Raw genomic sequence first — 22,866 nt, 5'->3', positions numbered from 1 at the left:
TGAGTGTGTGAGTAGGAGAGCAGTTTCAAATGATGAAGAAACATTCAGCAAGAGTGGCACCGTTACCATCTTACAGTGTTTCTGAAGTAAATTCGCCCGTGCCAGACGGTAAATGCTTTTTTCCTGTATATCTAACCCTAGGTAGGAATATACTTTGCATGCTCCTCCTGCTCTGTTCCGTGCAAAGTAACGTGAATGTGTGTGTGTGTGTATTTTTAAAGTAAGTAATGCTTGGATGGTATTTTTAGCACTTTAATATCATCTGGGATAAGTGCAGTTAAATTTCTATTGCTTGTGTTCACCTGCAGTGTGAATGATTTCTGGTGAAGAAACTAATGTTGAAATGTAACAACTGATAAAGTTGTTGTGCTTCAGTTCCGGCTTTTAAAATGATGTGAAATTAGGTCCATATAATGTTATGGAATTTTCTGTAGTATTTTAATATTGTGCTCTAGATTTATCTTTTTTACTTTAAAGACAGAGGCATCAACTTTTTTGTGCTTGCTGCCCCTCAGCTTGAGATAGAAATTGTTCCCTTATACTGCTTTTTCTCTCCTTGTTTTCAGAAGTGTCAGCTCTAAAGCAATCCCTTAATACAAAACCCACAAGATGGCAATTGTGAAATCTGTTGTTTGCTCTCGATCGGACGTGACAGCCTCATTCCTTGCAGAGGGCATACAGACTTCACATCACACTTTAGCGTCAACTGGAAATGTGGGGATGTTGTCCAGCATGAGATAGGACTGTGCTGGTAGCTGTGATGCAGATATAAAGCTCAGCATGCTGAAAATATGCAGCAGGTATATGTGCAGTATAAATCAAAGGTTGAAAGGAAAGCTTTCTAAAAATATTCCTAATATTCGGGTTGAAATTTTTCTTTTAGATGCTTGTAGAAATCTCAGGCTTTAAGTGCACTGTTCCAAGTTTATTATACTCAGTGTCAGATGTTTTAAAGAGCTGAGTGATACTTTTCCTGAAGTTGCTTGTTATGCTAGAAATTAACTCTTTTCACACCAGGCACGGTACATTGTTAAGAACACTCGAGTTGTGAAATTCCAAGGTGTGTGCTGTCTCTGGTCTGAGCTTTGGTATGCTGACCAGAAATGAAAATATGATTCCTTTTGGTGAGTTAGATTTCGGCGCTACATCCAGGATAAAAACAAAGCAAGAGACACAGTCCAGCGCTTGTCAGCAGAGCATGACTTCCAGCTCTTCGATCTACCTCAGTCAGACTGGCTTAAATTACAAATGGGGCTGAGTTTTGATAGAGCAGGCAACAGTTTGTGTCATTTTTCTTGGAAGTATATGTGTGATATTTATTCTGCAGGCTTGGTAGTTACCTGGTGTTTCTTTCTGGAAGGAAGAATGCCTTAAAGAAGGTTGAAGGAGCTGACAGACCCGGCTGCTTATGCCGGTCCATCGCTGTTGCACAGCTCCAGGGTTTTAGGATGCGTGAAACAGTAATTCGTACACTCACCTACTTCTAAAGGAGCAGCGTTACGGCCGGGTGAGCTGGCTTGCTGTGCTGCTTAACAGGGTGATTTGCTGCGCTTTATTCCCTGGGAGCTCCTAGCCCAGACCGGGCTCGTGTCACACCAGGCGGTGAACGCAGAGGATTAAAAGATTGTCCCTACCCCTAGGGTCTACGATAACTCCCAAGCCATGGTTGCCTCCATCTTAACCAGTCCAACTGCTGTCAGGCGCCTCTGTTCAGTCCAGTCTTAACCTCCCCGTGCTGGGCTGCAGCAGCAGTGTCAAATACTGCACTGCCTGTTTCCTCAGGGGGGGAAGGTCCAGTCGTCTTAGGAAGAAAGGGCAATAGACTGGAAGTGACTACATGACAGTGCTTGTCATACCCAACAGGCTGAAAATGGAAAGGTTCTTGCTGGGGATGAAGCTGGCCAAGCTGAACTAATACTGGATCCACACATTAAATGTGAATGTGTGCAGCCAGTTTTACAGATCAGCAAAGATTTTAGCAGGGCTTCCCAAAGCATCCTAATGGGGTAGGGCAGCCAGCTTCCCAAGAGCACTGCGCCTGTCCCCTCTTTCCTTCCCAGGCGTACGTGGAAGGAGGGTACGTGGAAGAGATGCTGTAGCAACTTGGGTTCTGGGCCTGTGTGCTGGGAGAAGAGCAGCGGAGCAGTGCACTCTATGTTGGCAGTTTTCAAGCAGTTGAGGTTTGTGGCTTCCTAGATATCTTCTGGGTAGAACCACAGAAACTGATGACTCCTGGATAGCAGAGTGAAATCCTGGCAAGAAGACTCCTTCAGTAGTAAACAGGCACCCAGAGGTTTGCAGATCATGGGTTAGAAAATGCTGCTCACCTGGAGAGAAATGATGCAGACAGCTACCGAGAAGGGTTGGCCCATGGGCCAAGTGGTTCTGGAAGATCTGAGGTGTATATCGAGCCGAGACCCACAACCACCAAATACTTTTGAGAACGTTTCTTTATCTTGGTCTGGCCAGCCCACACTCCCCAGCTACAGCGAGAGGACTGTATTGTATGTACGTGAGAGCCAGGTGGGTTGTATGGACACTGCATGGAGACTTATCCCAAATGTGTCATCACGGAAAGGCAGGGATCAGATCTGATGGGGCTATGGTCCCAAGGGCAGTGGAGAAAACAGTCAGAAGGTGTCTTACGTGTCTCCAGGGGTTACAAAATGCAACAAGACAGTGATAAATACTGATTTTTGCCCCAGCTGCTTACCTGTAAAATGTTCTTTTACCCCACCTTTCCTCAAATGTGCTTAATTAGGCTCTAAGTCAGGCAAGGAAATTGAAGCATGTGCTTAATGCGTGTACCGCAGTGCTGCTGCCATGGGCTGAGCCCAAGGCAGTCGGATACAGGCACATATAGATGCATCTAAACGTAAGCCTCGATAAGTACTGAGAAAATTGTGTGAGCTTCCTGGAGTCAGCAGGAGAGCTGGACACCTCTGAGAGGTGATTCATCGCCTAAGATTGGTATCTAAGGGGGCTGGAATGAATCACTCTCTGGAGGCACCCATCAAACAGGAGAGGCAATAGTTTGTGTAGGAGATAAATACAAGCAATTTGATATTGAGCTGTGTGTCAGTGTGCTGACTGCTTTTACACTCGGATCTTAGGAGACCCATGAACCAGCCTGGATTTATTGCAGTGTTTCTTGAAAGTAGAAGCTGTATCATAATTATTTAATAATGAGATGCATATGAGTGATTTCTGGACTGTCCTGGGTGTAAACTCCCGTCACAACAACTTTATGTCAAAGCAGCCTCATGGCTTTCATTGAAGCTACTCTTGATTTACTGCAGTGAAAATGAAATTAGAGTTTAACTCAATGTCTTTTTCTTTTTGGAAATGTCACTACATTTCAGCAATGACAAGATTAATTTTCAAATTATTTTTTATAGAGATTTGTAACCTTTTATTTTGGACTAAAGTGTATAAATTGTGAAGCTATTGGAGGCACATCTGGTATAATTTATTACAAAGTTTCTAACAGAAGTTTTCTTTAATGGGATGATGCGCAGCTTTGATTCAGGTTATTTGTGTTTATCTGTTGCTTAGTCAGTGCTGAAGTGGTGAAAAGCTGGTCTGATCCCAGGCCAATGAATCCTGCAAATGGCTTGAGCTGCTGTTGGGTCAAGCATATCTGCAGAAAAGAAAGCACCTAGATCTGATGCAGCAAAGAATATCCCTTTGGATGTCTGTTCAAGGGACTCATTCAGAAGTTGTTATTGAGGTGATCTCATAGGGACTCTTTATGTAAGCAAAAGCTTACAATAAAGTCCTTGCTGTGGAGCTGCAATAAGGGGACAAAGTCCCTTTAGGGTTGTTCCCTCAGGTAGGTATATGTTGGCTTCACTGACCTGATGGTCCAGCTCTGTCCTCCTCACAGAGCAGTCTGGTGTGGAATTACCCCTGTCATCATCCTCAGAGGCTGAACCAAAGCTCACTAAAATCGGTCGGTCTTCCCAGGAGCTGCAGTGGGGATTGGATCAGTCCCCATGATCTGGACTAGCACGGGCTTAGCTTGGCTAGACACTGGGGTGCAGACATATTTCTGGATGCCCCTATGCTGCCCTCTTCTTCCTCCGCAGCACCAGGGCACCTTGGCTTGGCTTTGCCCAGCAGCACTTAGCCAGAAAGTTGCCTTCTGAGATGTTCATGGAGTGGAGGGATCTGACGTTCTTTCATGCGACTTCTTTGCGAGTTGCGTAGGTAGTGGAGAGAGAGCATTTGTGTTCCTCGTCCTGCCCCTTCCAGGCTTCGTTCTGGATACAGTGTCCGGATGGGTAAGGAAGGAGCAATAAACAGGGGCTCTTTGCATGGGAAATATCCGGTGCTGGAGGAGATGTTCATACTCTTATTGGAGGTCGGTGTTTTCTAATTCCAGAGTTGTCACAGCTAAGTATGAGATTTTGATTCCCCGTGAGAATGGGGAAGAAAGTCTTCTTGGCTTAAAGTGAGGAAGGAGGAAAAAAAGTCAGGGAAAAAATATTTCCATGCTTTTATCTATGTTTTCCGTCGAATGTAGAAGGATGAACAAGTGGAACAAAGAGAGATTTGGGCTTTTAATAATTGTCTTCCTGTGTTTTGAGGAAGGGTCTTGATTCAGAGCAATACGAAGAGGAGCCATTTACTTCAGTAAGAAACAAGTTGAGAAGTCCTCCACAGATAGCTGGCCATTACGCTTATGCATCAGGGCTCTCGAAAAGCTGGTCTGCAGGTTGCTTACAGCCAGCGAAGCCTTTATATACTTCCTGCAAAGGGTTTGGATTTTTTTTATGGTTGCAGCTGTTGAACATAATGGCTGTTGCAGCCTGGATTAATTTTGTACTGCAGTCCCCAGTCAGACGTTTTAGGACACAGCATTGGATCCAAACTATGCACATCATATTCTCTGGTTTGCCCAGAAAGGATGCATCTCGCAACAGATTCTTTATTAAAAAAACATGTAGCTGAGGTACAGAAAGATGGATGTGCAGACTTACAAGTGTGTTTTTCAGGTTTGTGTGCAGAAGCCAAGGCATCAAGCATATGGCAATTAATATGGGAATCCCAGTCTAGGTGATCAGCAGTCAGCTGTGGGGATTTGGGGAGATGAGAGTCAACCACTGCATGAGTAGATGCCTTTGCGCAACTTACTTAGCACCTCTTTCCCACTTTCCTGATCTGCAAAAGGTGAATAATCATATCTCTCTCTCTCTCTCTCTCTCTACCCATATGACCTGGCTGTAATGAGCATAAATGGAAGCTCCTTGACTCTTCAATATATACGTGTTAAATCTCAGTATTACTACTACTACTCCTCCTGCTTCTAACAATAACATGATGCATTTATATGTACTTTGTATACAGATCTCACCATCTTTCCATTCCAAGCACAGCCAGTGTGTACAAATGCTACACCTTGTCTTGCTGGGGCCTTTCAGAGACCTTGGAAGTTTATCATCAGTCACTCATGCTCTGACTGCAGATTTCATCTAGCAGATCGTATCAGGCACTGGGACAGTAGCATGGTGTAGCTTCCATATTGGCTGTGCGGTCCAAAGCCATCTTCTGTGTGGTAACCAAAGAAGCTGGGAGTGAATACACGCTGTGGGTTCCAGGACCAAGTGGAATCCCAGGTTATTTTCACAACTGACTTGAACCATGCACAGATGGTCCTGCCTGATTCCAGTTATTTTAATGTAATTCTGAATTCCTTAAGTTGCCAGATGTCATAGTGTTGGGTGCAGATGCACATAACTCCTTCTCATTAACTCTTTATACTTCTTTTGCTCAAGAATGACTTATGGTATTGCAGTTGGCAGAGTTGGGCACATCTTTGCTCTTTGATTTAATGGTGCATCCTCATTCTATCCAGCTATCGTTAAGTTTTCTTGCTGTATTTATATTGGTTTAGATCGTTATTCTTCTTTTCCAGATCTTAGTTATAAGTGGAATCAAGGTCCATGGCCTTACTGTTCATCAGTCTGGATCTTAAATCAGGAGAAGTTAGCACCTTGGGAGTAGATCCCAACACCATTATCATCATAAAGCCAAGGAGATGCAGGGCTGGAAGGTGACTTCAGGACGTTGTGTGTGTCATCCTTCCTCTAAGGCAGAGTCAGACACATCTTGACCATCCCTGACAGGTATCTCCATCATTTGTCTCTGCTGTGAGACCATTTTTCAGGCACTTAATGACCACTGTGGTCAGAGCTTTCCTTCTCCCCGTGTGTGGTATGGGACGTGACGGCGGTGTTCCCCCGGGTGTTGGGCGGTGTAACAGGGAGAGGCCGTGGCACTGCCGTCGCAGTGCGTTGGTGGTGGTCAGAGGAGTGGGAGGTGAGAAGCCACGTGGGTGCGATTTGTTGCCTAAGCATGAGACATGACTGGTGTGTAAGGGGGGGATTTTTTTGACTGTCTAACCTGGTTTTCCTCCTCTGGCAATTAGGCTGAAGCTGCTCATCTGGAAAGGTGCAAGGGCGTAGAGGAACACATCCTTTGATCAGGCACTAAGTTTTAGGGTGTGAAATTTAAGTTAGTTGCTCCCTCTGCTGCCTCTTTCTTCGCTTTATAGCAAGGATAGGAGGGCACGGGGCGGTTGTTGAGATTTCTAATTGTGAGTGAAGTTGCTGCCTGCTGATTTGAAGGGAATGGCTGTGTACAGACACTGAAGGGATAATTGGCAGCAATTGCTGATGGATGTCACTGTTAAACTACAACAAAAATACCTGCTTTTTTGCTTTCTGCTCTTGACAATAGTTAATCATAGTACAAGAGAGATGCCGTACACCATCACTGAGTCATTTGTTTTTCATTAAAATCTGAAAATCTTGTTTTCCCCTAGGACAAAAAAAAATCTGTTGTAACCTTCTCATCCCCTTCAAACATAAAACTTCCAAAACAAGCAAATAGTAAATGAGCAGGGCATTACTCTGAGCGGATGTACGTGCATAACTAATACATGGAGACATGGCAGTGTCTCGGAAGGGTGTGTTTAAACGGAGAACGTCATTAACGTTTGAGACATAGTGAAATGATTTTTTTCACTGAACAAGAGATGCTTATTCCTCAAACCTGTGGAGCACACTGTCTGCAAAGACACCCTCCCTGTTGTTTGTTTGCTTGGTTTTAGTAAATGTAATTACAGCTTCACGTCCTGAGTCAAACTGCTGGTTCTGAACTCATTAAAAGTTGGGGAGAGTTTTGCCTTGAATTTTAACTTTCCGGGTTAGCTATTATCTTCAGGTACTTTAGTGTATGCCCAGAAGAGCTTTTCTGATTGTACTGAGTTGCTGTGGGTTTACACCAGCATAAGGAAGGACAGGATTTGATTTTACAGGCAGTCCCTTCAGCTGAAATAAAATAAGCTAGGGACCTAACTCGCTGTCGGATTGATGGTGTTGGATAGCTGTGCCCCCAGTTGTGTGCTAACAGTAGCAAACAATCCAATTAAAGCCATGGCTAATCCAACCTAATGAGGTTTTATTGTTGTAAAATGGACAGAATAAGCTCTCTTCACCTCTGCCAATAGCAGTGCAACTCGGTTCCCTTTCCTGTGGGGCCATGTGCATCCGATATTTCCCTGACCACAAAATTCACATCGTCTTCTCCTTACTGCGCAGCGTTAAGACCAGAATTTCATTGCAAAAGTCTCCAGCTCTCCCGATTGTGAACCAACTGTTACCAACGTGAGCCTGTGCACAGGCTGCTGGAAACAATAGGCTTGTGATGTGTGAGCGGGTCCGTCATCGCCGCGGATGCTCGCTCTAACAGGTAACATTGCAGTGTAAAGGAAATGTTGTCAATTCTTTCACCGGTGCCCAATTTAGCAGGAACATTCAATTGACGTACTTTCCACATAACACCAGACTGGCTTCTACCTCCATCCATCTGTCCAAACCCAGCAATTGTTTCCGCGGCACTGGTATGAAGGCATCATTTTGTCGATGCAAAACCAATGACATATTAGGAGCTGAGATGTTGAAGACACAGTAAAATAAGCATATTTTAATAGTGAATGAGTAAAAGGAAGATTGTAGATTCCTTGACTGACTTTTTGGAAAAGCTGGTCTCTCGCCTGACTACAGTGGTAGCTTCAAGTGACCACTGCTCTGCAGGGCTTTGGGAACATAATATGAAGAAACTATCCAGCTGATTTACATCACCTATTTAACAATCTATTTAGTTGTGTAATCAAAAAAAAAGGAGTATGTATTTTGGTGCATACCAACAAGCCAGATGTTGCTGTCTCTAAATAAGACAACACTTCATGCTGGTAAATCCAATGTCATGAATTTACAGATGGCTTTCAGAAAAGAATTCAATTACCTGTTTAGAGGTACTAAATTTCCATCAGGGAAGTTGTTAAAAAAGAAAAGAAAAAGAAAAAATCAATTCTATGATGACCTGGCCACAAAAATTACGTCCAGGGCTGCATTTTTATGCTGCATTGATTAGTGGCAGCTCATTCGATCCATTTTTAGTAACACTCTAAGACCAGAAGAGTTGTCCCCAACAAAACAGACATGGGTTTTTTCTGTATTCCTGTCTGGTTTTTCATGTATATGACATATTTAGCACTGCTGTCACATGCTAAATATGTCATATACATGAAAGTAATCTGAAAATAATTGGTTTTGAACCTTAAAGCATAATCCCTTCTCTCCAAGCCCCTTGCAAAATAACAGGGGTTTTTCTAGCCAAGGCAAGGACGTATTTTCTCACTGTGTGAGCTGCATATGGAAATCTGTGCATGAACTAAAAGCCACAAGTTATGTGTCGCATCTTTCAGAGGGGCCAGGGAGCTGTGCATGGTTTACAGATGGGTGCTAAAAATGGCTGTCAGGACAAGGCATGTGCTGCTGGCTCCTGGTTTGAATGGGCACGGCGGCAGCAGCACGTGGTGGTCACCTCCTCCTGCAGCTGGGACTTAGGATGGTGTTCAAGAATGTGAAAAGGCATGGACTTAAGTGATATTAATCATGTGCTTTAGGTTAGTCACAAGCATAATTACCTTGCTAAATTGAAGTACACCAGAATAAGTATATAATAATTAATGCAAGAGAAGGACAGACTTTGTTAGAAGCATGTGGAAAGCCACAGGTTCCACTTGCTGGTTTCCCTTTGGTCTCCATGTGCAGAGAAATGGCTTTACTTCTTATGCTATAAAGCATCTACATTTCCAGGGCAAGGAAAAAGATTTGTTGAAACAGAATAATAAACTAAAAATAATCTTAAAAAATGGGAAAGAGCAGGGTTTGTTTTTATCCAATAATGAAAAGTCATACAGATGGATTTGACTCATTAAGAAGTTCTTGATACAATCATGTGTGGTCCTTTCCAGTTCTCCCTTCTCTCCTTTGTCAATCCCATGGACTGAGTGTTGCTTTGAAACTCAATTATAACCTCCAAATAATGAAGGAACATTTCTAGCAGCAAGATTTGGCAGTCTGGCAAGGTTTTTCCTGTTTGTTATTTTTTTCCCAATCTCTTCCAGTAGCGTTCCCTTAAAATACCAAATGATGCCCAAAATGTAGATTCATTCTCAGCCTGTGATTCATCTCTGCTAAAGCCACAAACTGTGTTCGTCTTGGCATTGACTAGAGAAACTGCGTGAGGCTTCTGTACACAGTGAGTTACAGGCATCTCTTGCAACTTCTTACATCGAGTAGTCAGGTTTAAAAGAAGGTCAGGTAAAGTAGTCAGGTAAAAAAATTCCACCCAGTGTAAATATCTCTGCTCAGGATGGTTGTCCAAGGTCAGGCTGGATGGGCCTTTGAGCAGCCTGGTCTAGTTGAAGATGTCTGTGCTCATTGCAGGTGGGTGGACTAGATGATCTTTAAAGGTCCCTTCCAAACCAAACCATTCTGTGATTCCATTATTCCCTGTATAGTCACAGGGAGATGCAGATAGTCCCAGGGCACTATTTTTCTCATCCTAAGTTTGATATCTAAAATAAGTCAAATGAATCTGACCCAGGCAGTATCACTCCTCCTTTGCTGTGGAGGAGGTGTATTACGGTACCTTTTTAGTACGTAGTTACTTCTCCATTTGCACATGGCAAGTTGTAGCAGCACCCTCCTGTTGTCCTCCCTCTGTCCTCTCTGCCTAAGACCATGAGGTCTCCATAAGCATGTGGGATTTATGAAGGTATATGGAAGTTCAATGGAAAATGCTGCTCTTGATCCCTCTGAATTTGGAGGGTCTTGGTGGATCCCTGCTTGGTAGCTGGTAATTGCTGTGTGAGACAAGGGACCGAGTTACGTGAGTTCTGCCTTTCCTTCCTCTCGCGTGGGGTAACATTGCACACGTGTGAGGTTTCATTGCTGTGCTGCATAAATGGTGATTTGTTGTCCTTGCTGCTGGTACCAGGTTTGGATATAAGTTAGGCTAGCATGTATCTATTCACCTTCCCTGTCAAAGTATATCCTTAAGATACATTCAGATGCAGTAGCATTAGATGGCCCAGGCTTTCTAGCTACAACAATGAAATATTGACAAATTGCTATGCTATGTCATTGCTTTCAAGCACATGGGAAGAAGAATTCAGGAAATCAAGCAGTAACTTTTGATTAAATGCAGTCTCTTGAATTGCAGTCTTGGTCTCAACTGCAGAGTTTCTCCAACGTACAGGAAAAGATTGATGCTGCTTTGTTGTACCAGATATAAATAACTCGGAGCTCTTTTTGCATGTGAGGAAAAATAGGTTTCCTTGAAATTTTGTTTGCAGATCATCTGCTAGACTTCTGCTGAGTGTAATCTTGATCTTGATCTAAATTATATCTGAATTGAGATGTAGCATGTGTCTTTCAACTTAATGAAATCTCTTTAAGTGATGCATATCAAAGTGAGTAGTGATTTAGGTCGAGGCACCTTGTGGCTGATTCTCTGAGGACAGGCAGTCAGCAAATGCTTTTGGAAAATAAAAATTCCTTAAGTTGGGGACCTGAAAAATTGTCAGTGCCTTTTTGAATATTTAGCCCAAAAAGTACTGATTGTCTTAATCTCATGGAGGCTGGACCTAACTTTCAGCTGTCATATAATAAAGGTGTTACGCTGCTTCTTGTGAGGTGAATGGCCCAGGGCTGCCATTTCTACTGTACTTTTCAACCTCAGAGTGACTTGCAAGATGTTTACAAAGTCTTGTGAAGTAGGTGATATTACCCTTGATAAGTGTTTGATAAGTGGAAGTAGTAAGGCTTGGAGTTATGAAACGAGTGGATCAAAGTCATGGAGGGGTTTGTGTGGCTGTTAGATCATTCTTTTCTCCATTAAAAAGTAAATATAAGGAGGTGAATGGCTTTTTAAAGGTATGAAAACATCCAGTAAGCTCTAAAATCCGCTGTGGAGGGTAACGTGCACCAAGAAGTGAGGAGAGACACTCTGAGTGCTTAGACACTAGCAATATAGTGCTTAGACATCATATAGGTCTTAATTTTTCTAAATCGACCTTTGTGGCTCTATTGTCAGACTGTACATTGTACACTGCATTAATTCTATTTGTAGGACTTCGTGGCAAGGTGAAACCTAGACTTGGGTGTCCCCTTTGTGTCAAAGTTCTCTCATACTGGACAGAGGAGAAAGGGAAGAGCATCTTGGAGAAAGATCGTCTCTAGGGTGTTAGGTGCTGGTTCAGTCACTGGTCTACTTGGTGGTTTAAAACTAACCTTGGAGGCTCTGAATAGGCTGAAAGAGGATTTTTCTGTATAATACCGTATTCTATACATCTCTTCCTTTGCAATCTTTGTAGTTAGACATGGTGAATCAAACATAGCTTTAAGTTCATTGAAGGTTATATGAACCCTAGCTTCCACTGGCAAAAAAGTGTTGACTTGATTCATACAGTCTCTTGAATCTTGAACACAATCCTTGCTTTAGAATATAGTTTTATGTTGTTGTTTGCCATGGAGTTATATGCACAAAGTGTACTGGAACAGCTCATGTTGCAACGAAGAATATTGTCCTCTGAGATGTCTGCCATATTTGTTGCACATTTGCCACCTTACACATGGAGTTTGTGTCTATTTTTTTATTCTTTTCAATGTGAAATAGGTGTGATTATCCTATTAAATCCTTCCATGTCATGGCAAGGTCAGTGGCTGCTCTGGGTATATGTATATTCCCTAAGTTTAGGTAAGATGGTCACCTGTTGAAGTAGCAGCTGCAAAACAAGTGGTGGGTGATCTCAGCTGACCATGAACACACATTTATAGTTACCAAAATGGCCCTGTCGTCTTGACTTTCTGACTGAGAAGAGGACTGTCTTGTGCTGCTCATGTGTTGACCTCTTACACAGATACCTTCAATAAATTTGGGAGTACGTGCAAGATCACCAGGCACACTCTGTCACATTCCAGCACCACACTCTTTTCTGTTGTTTGCTGGTTCTTAATCCAGTCCTTCAAGCTCTTACTCTTAAAATGTGGTGTCCTACTCACTGGCACATTTTTCATCTGGTACCACTGGTATTTCTGGGACCTGGGTCTTGTCTGCTGCCTTGTGCCTCTACACAGCTTCCATGTGAAATGCAGCATCTTGGTGTTGTCTGCACCTAGCAGAAGAAGAAAAAGCAACTTCTCTGAAGATGTGAAGATTCTGATTTGGTGCATGTAAAGGCTTAAAACTGGCACCTTCAGTGGTTTAGCAGAAGTCTTCATCCAAAAGACCTCTCAGTGACTGTGGCTTCATTCCATACAAGAGTCTCAAGGATCATTCTGGAGGATGGAAAGAGGCAGCTCTCCTCTGGAGAGGCTTTCAAGCACTGACCCCGGGAGGTGGTAGTTCCTCAGCCCCCCTTTCTACCCTAAGGGAGAATGGTGAGCTCTCCTTTTGCCTGATTCAGTGTCAGTGCTCAGGAAGGGACCCACGTGAGTATAAATTCCTTTGCCTGTTCAGACCCTATGGATGGAGCCGTGGGGCTAAGAATATACTGCAGCATAGGGCTCTCATTTCTTCAGGGGAAAGACTGGTTTTCATAGAGCACTTCTTTGTCTATAAGGGGGGAGAGACTTAAGTATTTACTTACTTATTACTTTATTCTGACCAGAGCTGAAACCTTGATTTTTTGCAGTGTGCTTCCTTTCTCCCGCTGAATCGTTTGTATGCATTTCACTGACAGTGTTTGAAAGCTCCGCTTTCCTCCAGGGAGTTTACAGCCAAACTGATGCAAACTCTTTCTTCTCAGGTGCCTCACGATCATCTGTCATCCAATGCAAGCCAGGAGGCAACTGCCCCAGCAGACACAGAGGCATGACTAGGCAGCTCTCCCCTCTATCTGTTGCTGAAGATTCTGCTGCTCCCATTCTTGAGCTGCAGAATCGAAGTCCCTCGGGAATCTGTCGGCACAGCAGAGTCGAGAGGCAGAGCAGATCAGGTAGGCATAACAGCCGCATTCCCGGCATCGCGGCATGCCTGCGAAAGGCCTCTTTCGTCTTGTCATTTGAAAGATGGTGCAGAGTCTGAGCATGTTGACGTTGGTTTATGGTGCTGCGAACAGCAAAGCCACATGAAAGTCCTTCCTGTACCTGTGTGCAAACTGGGGTTAGGTGGGAAGGAGGCGAGGATGGGAGGCAAAGGCCTGGGCCTCAGTAGGAACGTGTAATGTATTAGATATCTGAGAATTCGTAAGGCCAGTAGGCACAGAAGATCTTGAAAGGATGATTAACGTTAGCACGCAAGTTAGTTTTTACAGAGAGGTTATGTTTCATCAGCTTCAGCCTGGCCAGAGACCAGGACGCTTAAGAGCCAGCCATGTTCCTTCTCAAAGAGAATGACAATCTCAGCTCATACCATGGATGGTCTGATGAAGAGCAAGAGAAGGAGCAACAGGTGGAAGGCTATCTAGGGAAGACCATCATAGTTCAGATCATTGATCGGCTGCACATCAGGGCTTCCATCAGGAATATGTCACCCACTTTACTGCAGAAGTTTAGCTCAAATGAACCTGTAGGTGTGGTGAACAGGGACTTCTCCACCATGATGTCCATCCATCACCAGCAGGGATGGGATGGGAGCACTTACAATATGCAACCACAGACCTTTGAGTCTGCTGAATTGTACTGTTGAGGAGGAAAGAATCATTAAGTGACTGAAATAATTTAACCGTCCAAGTGTTTTGGAAGACTGTCTGTGTAGCTACTGTGAGCAGAAAGGGGAGGAAGAACAGGCTGGATCTCCCTTGCATGCTGGATCTGTGGGAGATGAACCTTCCTCTTGTCACTTCACCACTGATGGCAACAAGAGTCAGCCATTTTCTTCCTGTGTTGGAAAATGAAGGGATCTCATACTCCGAGAGTACTCTCTTGATGGAAAACCTCAGAAAAATATTGGAGGTGATTATTGCAGCAAGGAGTGGATGATACAGCATTTTGCAGTAAAGATCATACCTAAGATACCAGTAAACCGATTTATTCTAATTTTTGCAGTTACCAGGCTGAAATAACTCTGTGCATGCTGGCACTAGGGTGCATCCAAAATCAGAATCCATCTTCTCTGAGAAAGGACTTTAGTCCCCTTGAGAAAAGAGTACTGCCTTGACATCATACTCTTCTAAACATTTGTTTTGCATTTTTTAATTTCCTTTTTTATCCTGATCTTCCCTTCCTCATCAGTGAGGTCTAAGTAGGGCTGGCCTGACAGGTAGGTGAACAAATATAAAGAATATTATTTTCTAGGATGTAGTTGCCAAACAGTCAAAAGAGTTCAGGAGAAAATCTGTAGGTTTTGGTTTTCCCCATCTGACTCTTCTGAAAAACAAAAGCAAAAGGCTTTTCTGTTACCATCTTGTCACAGAGACACCACAAGCAAGCATTATATTGCAGACAAAAGGACCACGCAGTGGTATTTCTGCTAGCTGCCTTTCAAGACAGTTTGCCATTGACCAGTGTTATCTCCATGTGTCATCTGCCGTGTCATCCGCATTCTTTGCCTGTCATTTCATCCTTGTTGAGTTCTCAGGTTGTTTCCGTGCTCTTGACAGGATAAATCTGTTGGTTTGTTTCGGACCGAACTAAGTGCAGACACCAAGGATTTGTATCACCCCTGCTAACTGTAAAATGCTATCTACCAACCACTTTGGCTGATCCTTTTTTTTTCTCCTCATTAGCATATAATTTGGTATCTGAACACAAGAGCTACTTTCTAGCTTAGTCTAGCTCCAGCTTCATGACTTGGAAATCCTTAAACCTATTTCGTATGAATTGTGTGCCTGCTCTCCATGTGTCTTTGAGTTCAAGTCCTGTAATTATTTTAAAAGATATTGCTTACCTTGTCCATTTGATTCTTTGGCCAAGATTTAGGTGTGCACATCCCATGGATTTTGAAAGCAACTGTCAAGCTACTATGACACTTTGGCCAGGGATCCATCCCGATTTCGCTTAAATCAAATGTAAATATCTAGTCCAGAGAGAGATAAGCGCCTCCAGTGGGCTTAGATATATGCGGATGAAATCAGCTGCCTTCTCACCATGCCTGTGCATTATCGTTAAGTAGAAAGGGGCCCTAGACAACATGTTTAGTCTGAATACACAATTATTTGCTAACTACATTACATGGGATGAATCCTACCCATTAAGCACTTACAAAAACTCCCAACTGTACATTTAATCAGGCTGAATCTTACACGGGTCTTTTAATCCAAGGTAGGACTTGCAACAAGTGCATCTTTCTGTGCCTTTCCCTTACATTCAAACCTGGGACTGTAAAATCCAAGTCAAATGCTAATGGTAGCGTCATGCATAGTAACAGCAATTACATAGTTATTTGATAATTGAAAAATAGAAAGCGTGGATAAAGGTGCTTTAGTCTTCAATCGTTGTATGATTATTTTAACTGTTAGCTGAAGAAGGACTAATTGCGTAGTAGTTTTGCTTAGCAGGAAACCCTGCAAGTGGATGTTACATAATATATTCTTTTTAAACCATTCTAACTTGCAAATAAGCTGTAATTTACCTTTTAATAGAGGATGTCAGTCATTATTAGAACCATAAAAATACCTATTTTCTCCCAACAGCCAAAGAGAATGCTAAAACGATGCTTGCCTTTTCAGAGCTGCCTATGATTATCCTCTGCATGTTTTTAATAAACCTGTGATTTTATTTAGATTCTTGATTGACCACTAAACAACAGGGCCACTGGATACTGAGTGTTTTTAGGAGAAAAAATAGAGCCTACGATTACAACTACAAAAAGCTCCATGTACTGGTTAGGAAAATTCTTGATTGCAAATGCGCTCCCTGCTATGAAGAATTGGTTTTTAGATGTAATATTGGTCTAACATAATAACTTGGAATCTCAGTGTGACATTTCTTTATGGCTGTAGTAGAAACAGTAATATAAAAGGAAATTCAAACCTGAGTCTGAAAGGGTACCTTTTTCACATTTAAATTGAATGTAGGAGAGCGTATGCTGTCACTACAGTGGTTCTACAGCACTTCTTAACATCAACAATTATATTGTTTCTTATAGTATATCACGTCATGTGTTGATGCAGCTGCTAATCGATAGTAATAGTTAAGAATAGCCGCAGGTCATGATTTTCAGAAGGAACTCGTGTTTCTTCCATCAGACTGATGTGATATGGTCTGATGGGGTAGATGGTTGGAGCTCCGTGCTGCCACGTGAGCTCATGGGGCAACAGTGTGGTGCTCCTCAGTGTCCAGCGCAGTTCAATCTGTTGTTCTCAGCTGGAATCTGTGAAATCAAAAGGGAGTTCATGGGTTGCATCTCTGGAAGATGTGTCTGGAGAGCAAGTCATCAGTCAGTAAGATTAAATTCTCTACACAGTCCACACTTCTGATAGGAAATCTGAAGTGGTTTGCAGATTAGATCTGAAAAGTACTGTGCTAAAATGGGAGATGACAACTTTCTTATTCCTCCTTGTTTATGTGTAGAGGTTTATTTCTCGGCAAACCAAGCTTCAGTTTTGTCCAGTTTCCTTTTTTAACTTCAAAAATATAAATACACTAACTTGACTGAAAAAAAGCTTTTCTACGCTTGGGTATATAAAACCACTAGACTGTTTCTTTTTCCCCTCCCAGCTTGCAAATAAAAAAAGTGATTCTTGAGTTAAAATCTTGAATAATAAGAATTTGCTTCTGGCTTCAGATATACAGGCTCAGATAGCTTTTATGTTGCACACATGCACAGTAATTGACTTTATAATGTAGTTGGTTCCAAGGGACGTAGCTCTGTTCTGGAGGTTTGGCTGACATGAGGCAAGAAGGGCTGATAAAGCAAACAGTGGCAATAGCTTAACCGTAACACTGTTACCTCAGCCCTCTGCTATTGTGTTTGTGGTTTGTTCCTATCCCCTTGAAATGACAGCAATGGTATTACTGAAGTATTTCTGTGGGGGATTTCAGTGTTTCTGGGGCATAGAGGAATTACAGGGAGAAGGCAAGAATTGTTTTAAATGTGTTCATTAGGTGTATAACTCTCTCTTTTTCTATTTTTTTTTTCCCAGGAGAAGAAGGAACACAAACACATACAGAGAGCAGCAGCCAAGAAGCTGAAGGACAGACTCGATGCCAGTCTTGCACATCCACATTTCTGAAGCTTATCTGGAGATTTCTGATCATTCTGTCCGTCTCTTCCTCCTGGGTCGGGACCACGCAGTTTGTCAAAATCACGTATGAGACCTTTGACTGTCCTTTTTTCATGACTTGGTTCTCAACAAACTGGAACATTATGGTTTTTCCCATTTATTATTCTGGGCACCTTGCAACCGCACAGGAAAAGCATTCTCCAATCAAAAAATTCAGGTAAGCTTTATCGTGGCAATATCCCTTTAAAGAACCTGATTTCTGTGGACTGCAAACACTGCTTCTCAGTTCGACCCATGGTGTCAGAAGGTAGAATAAAGGTCATGCTGCAGAAAATCTCATTCATAAATAGCTTAGAGAAGGCTAACAAATGAGTGATATATGCTTGAATAAATGGATAATTGATTGTTAGAAGGTTTTTTTACTGATATGGAAAAATATCAGTATTATATCAATATTATAAGCAAGATTGCTTATAATCTTGCTATTATGTTCTCTAATATCTCTGTATTTTGTGTTCATGTCCGGATCAGGCTTCCACTGGCCATTATTTAATCTATTCTGGTCCATTTATGATAGAACGGTAGTGTAAAGTCCAACCAAAACAACTCATAATTGAGAAGGTGCTCAAAGCTGAGGAGATGGTTTCCATGAGGAAGACCATGGCTTGCTCTCTACGCTTAGCAAGTATAGCAGGATGAAAACTGCCCTTTCCTCCTCCTGCTGCATCATAGCATGGAGGAAGAGCATTCTAGCAGCCTTCTCTGCTCTCTTTTACGTGTGGCAGGAATTCAAGCATGTTGCAGACTATTGGCTCTCTTCCCCCCGTAGCTCTGAGGGGTAAGTTGGCATAGCTGAGTGCCTGTCATCCTGACAAAATGATGTGAAGGCTTTGTCCCATCTTCTTTCAGGCTCCACATGGAAATATCTCTTCCTCTGTATTGCAAAAGCCAGGGGAAAACGTCTCTCTGGCCCCAGCCTTTCCTTACGCCACGTGGCTGCATGTTGTAATTGACCTATCAGTCTCAAGTGCAAAGGAGTCCATAGTACCAACTATAGTATTGGTCTGCAGGGGTGGAAACTTCTAAACCCCTCTTCAGTAGTCACTGTGAAGTCACAGAAATACAAGGCTGAAGGGGAACCCAGAGAGATCGTCCGGTCCAACTACCAGCACAGCAGCAAGGCCAAGCCAGCTTAGCTTCACCCTAGTCATTTCTTAAGAAAGCTGTATCTAACCTGTCCTCAGGGCTTGGAAGTACCAGCACCGTCAGGGACAGTTCATTTCACAGTTCCTCTTTCACTGCCATTACCAATCAGACAGTGAAGTAGAAGCTGCTTTAAAGGATGGAGCTAAATTCAGCTTGCCAAGAGATAACACACCTTGCCCATGGAGGGAAGAAAGTCACAGGATAATTTTGAGCTGGGACCCAATTCTGTTACTCCAGTGCAGACTTGCTTTGAAAACGATCTTACTGATTTCAGCAGAATTGTCTGTTCTGCGAGGTGTTAACCTGCATGTGGCCCGTACCTTGTTCCCACTGACAGAGGGTTCAGCACAGCTGTCATTGAGCACACAGGGAATTCAATTTGTGACTGTCAGGCTGGAGTGTAGCAGGGACAAATTCTTCCCTTGTCTGCTTTTGCCAGGATCTGGGATGTAATTTGGCCCTAAATTATCACTGTCTGTCAAATAAGCGTGACTGAAATGGAACAGTTGCACTTAATTAACTGCTTTTCTGAAAATCCTGGTGCTTTGTACATTAATGATGACTTCATTCAGATTCTTGCTGGAGTATTTGTGAGAACATTACAGTGTTGGCTTGGCATCTGGATATGGGGTAAAGTAATAACAAACGCACAGCAGATAAGGTGAGAATAAATATCCCTGCAGATAGATCTTCTGCAGTTAGTTTGTTGATTATATATCCATCAGAGCAAAATTTTGGGTAAAACATTTGTGGCAACACATGATAAAAGTATGCTTAAATAATTGATACATTTGTCAGTTATTAAAGCTGTTAGGAACTCAGCTTTTACAGTTGAGGACACAGGCTTAGATGCACAGAGGGATTTCTGCAGGCACGGAGATGTGAAGTGGTTTTGTGAATGTGCGGAAACAGGAGACCGGTGTTAGAGCTGATGGGTCAATGGAAATGCATCTTCCCAGGGTATTTCCTACTCCAGATACATCGGGAGCTCACATCCCAGGGAGGAGGCAACTGCTGGCAAATAGTGACTTTATGATGGGGACCAACTACTTGGTTTGCTCTGTGTTACAACTTGACAAACCAAACTCTTTCATTTTGGATATGGGAATGGACATGTCTTCAGGATGAGTGCTTGATTTTCTGATGATTTAAAGAATTCAGAAGCATTGTTTGTATTTTTTAAATTCAGAGAGTTACAGACAGATTTAATTTAGAAAAGATCTCTGGAGGTCATTTAACCCAGCCTCCTACCCAGAACAAGGTTATTTTCAAAGCTAGATCAATTGTTTGTATAATTGCTTGGTTTCTGTTCTTGATATTGTTCCTGTTACACGGCTTTTTATTACATTTTGTAGGATTTCTTGTTGCTTCATTTGCTGGTTTTATTTCTGTGGAGTAGCTAATCCTTGTCAATAAAGCCCATCGTGTAGTGATTCCAGGCCTGCCTCAGAGTCCAGAGGTGATTTGTCTTTGTGTTTCTGGAGGACATAGTTAGTCACTAGGAGCTTTAAAGACATACAACTTTTTGTCCAGCAGATATTCTCCGGGGATCAGAACAAACAGCGTCTATGATATCTTGTCAGAGATCAGTGATCATGTGAGTGACTTGCAGAGTGCTGCCCCAGGCTGGCAAAGCTGTGTAGAGCCACTGTTACTTTTAATAATTCCCACTTGGAAGGATAGAAGTCTCAATCTTCAACTTTAGATTGGCTTTCTGAAAGGTAAAACTAACTCATGGTTATTACCTGCCTGCTGTAAAGTGTCTTGGTTGTTTTGAGGCAGAAGACACAGCTCTTGGTATCCCCTCAGTATGGTAGATGAAAGGTATGTCCCATGTAAAGAACTTGAAACTCCTTGCATTAGTGGTGAGTAAAATGATCTGAAGCTCAGTAAGCTCAGCAACAGGAAATCTAACACTGGCAGTATTTACCACAGCAGAAGACACTCCGCAGACTTGGTGTAGGATCCTAACAGAGTTATCATTTGGAATAGGTGGATGATATTTTCGATGTTAATAATTGTTGCCTCCCATCCGCTGTCTTGGCTTCTCGAGGACAAACAGTGTGATGTTCAGCAGCTTTCTGCCAGAATATATCCATGGTGTAATAGCTGAGGTTAGTCCCACAGGCACTATGCAGCTGTGAGGCACTGGCTAGGAAGAGTGTTGGTAGGTGCAGGTTTAATAAATATCAGCACATTGGGAAGAGTTGGGTTACTAGCAAGAAGGATAACAAGATGGGAGCATCACTTGAAGTAAAAACAGAGCCATAAGTAGCTGATATTTACTGTCATCTACAAGTTTGTCACCTACAAATGTCTCCATCTGTGTTGCAGCAGTAGCTCAGTCCAGCTTCCTCAGCCACTTACGGAATAGCACTGCAAATCTAGGTCTTCACTGCAAAGGGCTTTTCAGAGGAGAGATGAGGAATCTCTCAACAATCTCTGTTGCTTGAAGCTGCTCCAACCCTGAATGGCTCAACTGTAAGGAGGAAGACCAGCAGCACAAAACCAGGGCTTCCCTTGGACCTGTTCTGTTGGGAGACAGCATTCCCGTGGTGCTGCCCTCCAAGGCAGACACTGCTTATGTGAGAAGTTCATGCACAATTCCCTTACCTTTTGCTCCAGCTCTTGAGCAGACAAATACAGCTGGCCAGGCTCTTAATGTTCAGACTCTGTCAGTCCTGGAAAAGAATTCACCAGTTGCTTAACCACCATTACTCCATTCAGTGTCTGTCTCCTGAAATGCAGCTGGAAGAAACTTTATTAGAGTAGATACCATCATTTAGGTAGAAGGACCAAATGACATAGTAACAACTTGTGTTCACAAAAGGTCCCATGGTGCTGCTTGCCACCGTAATGTCACTGCTGGCCTTGCCGAGTTTTAATCCAGGTGATGTAATTACATTTGCTGTATTCACGTTACGCTAGGTAGTGTCTGTTACTTCTGTTTTTTCTGTAAAGCTGTTTTAAAACCAGCAGCTGCATTACCCTCCAGAGGCTGCTGTGCGTCAGGGGTGAATAAACCCATACTTCTGCAGGGGCTGGCATCAGAATAACTAAGAGGCAACGCAAGCTATTCGGTGAGTGCCAGAGGCAAAGCTACATGACTGCCTGAGGTGCTGTAATTCCTGAGAGCGTGGCACACTGCCCAGAGCTGATGGCTGAGGGCTACCTGCAAATAAAAAGAGCTATTTATGTTAGAGGGCAGGTTTTAAATAGACATCTTGTGTGTTTGGAAATAGTTTGTGTCATACTTTCAGGGTCAGCTGCCCTTAAGTATGTCTCTGTCTTTAAGTCAACAGCCTACAGATACTATCTGTACGGGGAGGGATCCGTGCAGCCCTCTCTCCTGAGCCCAGGGTTTTAATCACTGTCATGTTTGATGGCTCCTGCAAGGTTAATTTTAGTTGCATGCCAAAGAGCTGGGTTAACCACTAAGTTAACCAGCCCTCACAAAGCCCGAGGCAATCTACTGTAGCCATGACTGGGAAAATAAAGTATTCTTCCTGATCTAGTTGAAGATGTCCCTGCTCACTGCAGGGGGGTTGGACTAGATGAGCTTTAAAGGTCCCTTCCAACCCAAAGAATCTGTGATTCTGTTATTCCTATTTCCTCATTCACTGAGCATTATTCATGGAGTTCTCCTAGACATGGAGGTGAATTCAAGTCTCTGTCTCGCCCAGCACGACCCTGTCACAAGTCTTTGCTGTGTTTTTTTTTAATTGAGAGGTGAGGAACCACTGGCCCCTGTTTTGTCTCGTCATTGTACACTGCCGTGTGCGCTGGAGGCTCTTCCACCTGCTCAAACAGCCCATTGCCTGGGGGCCTGTGAAGCATTTCCAGATTTCTTTTCCTCGCTGTGAATCTCTGCTTGTCCCTCCCACTGCTTCTGGGAACTGAGAGATAAGTGCCATTTGCGGGGTCGCCACAATTGCCTCTCCCAAATAGTTGACCAGCCCACAGAGTCCGACCCAGAATAATGTAATAATCATTGAGTCGTCCTCCTTCCAAGGATTCATGGACAGGGCACTTTGGATGCCATCCTCCTGACTCTGCTCTGAGTTTGTCTGGATGCAGACATCTCAGAGATCTGCAAGACAACAAAACCTGACCCATGCTGGCATCTGCCCCGCCTC

At 43.1% G+C, this 22,866-nt stretch overlaps 1 protein-coding gene across 1 annotated transcript in view; it reads left to right on the top strand.

The window, feature by feature from the left end:
- LOC104625651 (solute carrier family 35 member F4-like) overlaps positions 1-22,866 on the top strand; it is a gene marked incomplete at its 3' end in the record, with an annotated part of 33,939 nt that overhangs the window by 8,353 nt on the left and 2,720 nt on the right. Inside the window, exons 4-5 of the mRNA XM_010293335.1 lie at positions 13,166-13,354; positions 17,444-17,741. Of these exons, the coding sequence (XP_010291637.1) occupies positions 13,166-13,354; positions 17,444-17,741 (487 nt within the window). The remainder of the gene's footprint in view (positions 1-13,165; positions 13,355-17,443; positions 17,742-22,866) is intronic.

Source organism: Phaethon lepturus, unplaced genomic scaffold (genome assembly GCF_000687285.1).
Source record: "Phaethon lepturus isolate BGI_N335 unplaced genomic scaffold, ASM68728v1 scaffold54798, whole genome shotgun sequence".
Classification (NCBI taxonomy): domain Eukaryota; kingdom Metazoa; phylum Chordata; class Aves; order Phaethontiformes; family Phaethontidae; genus Phaethon; species Phaethon lepturus.
This window is presented reverse-complemented; position numbering and strand designations above follow the sequence as displayed.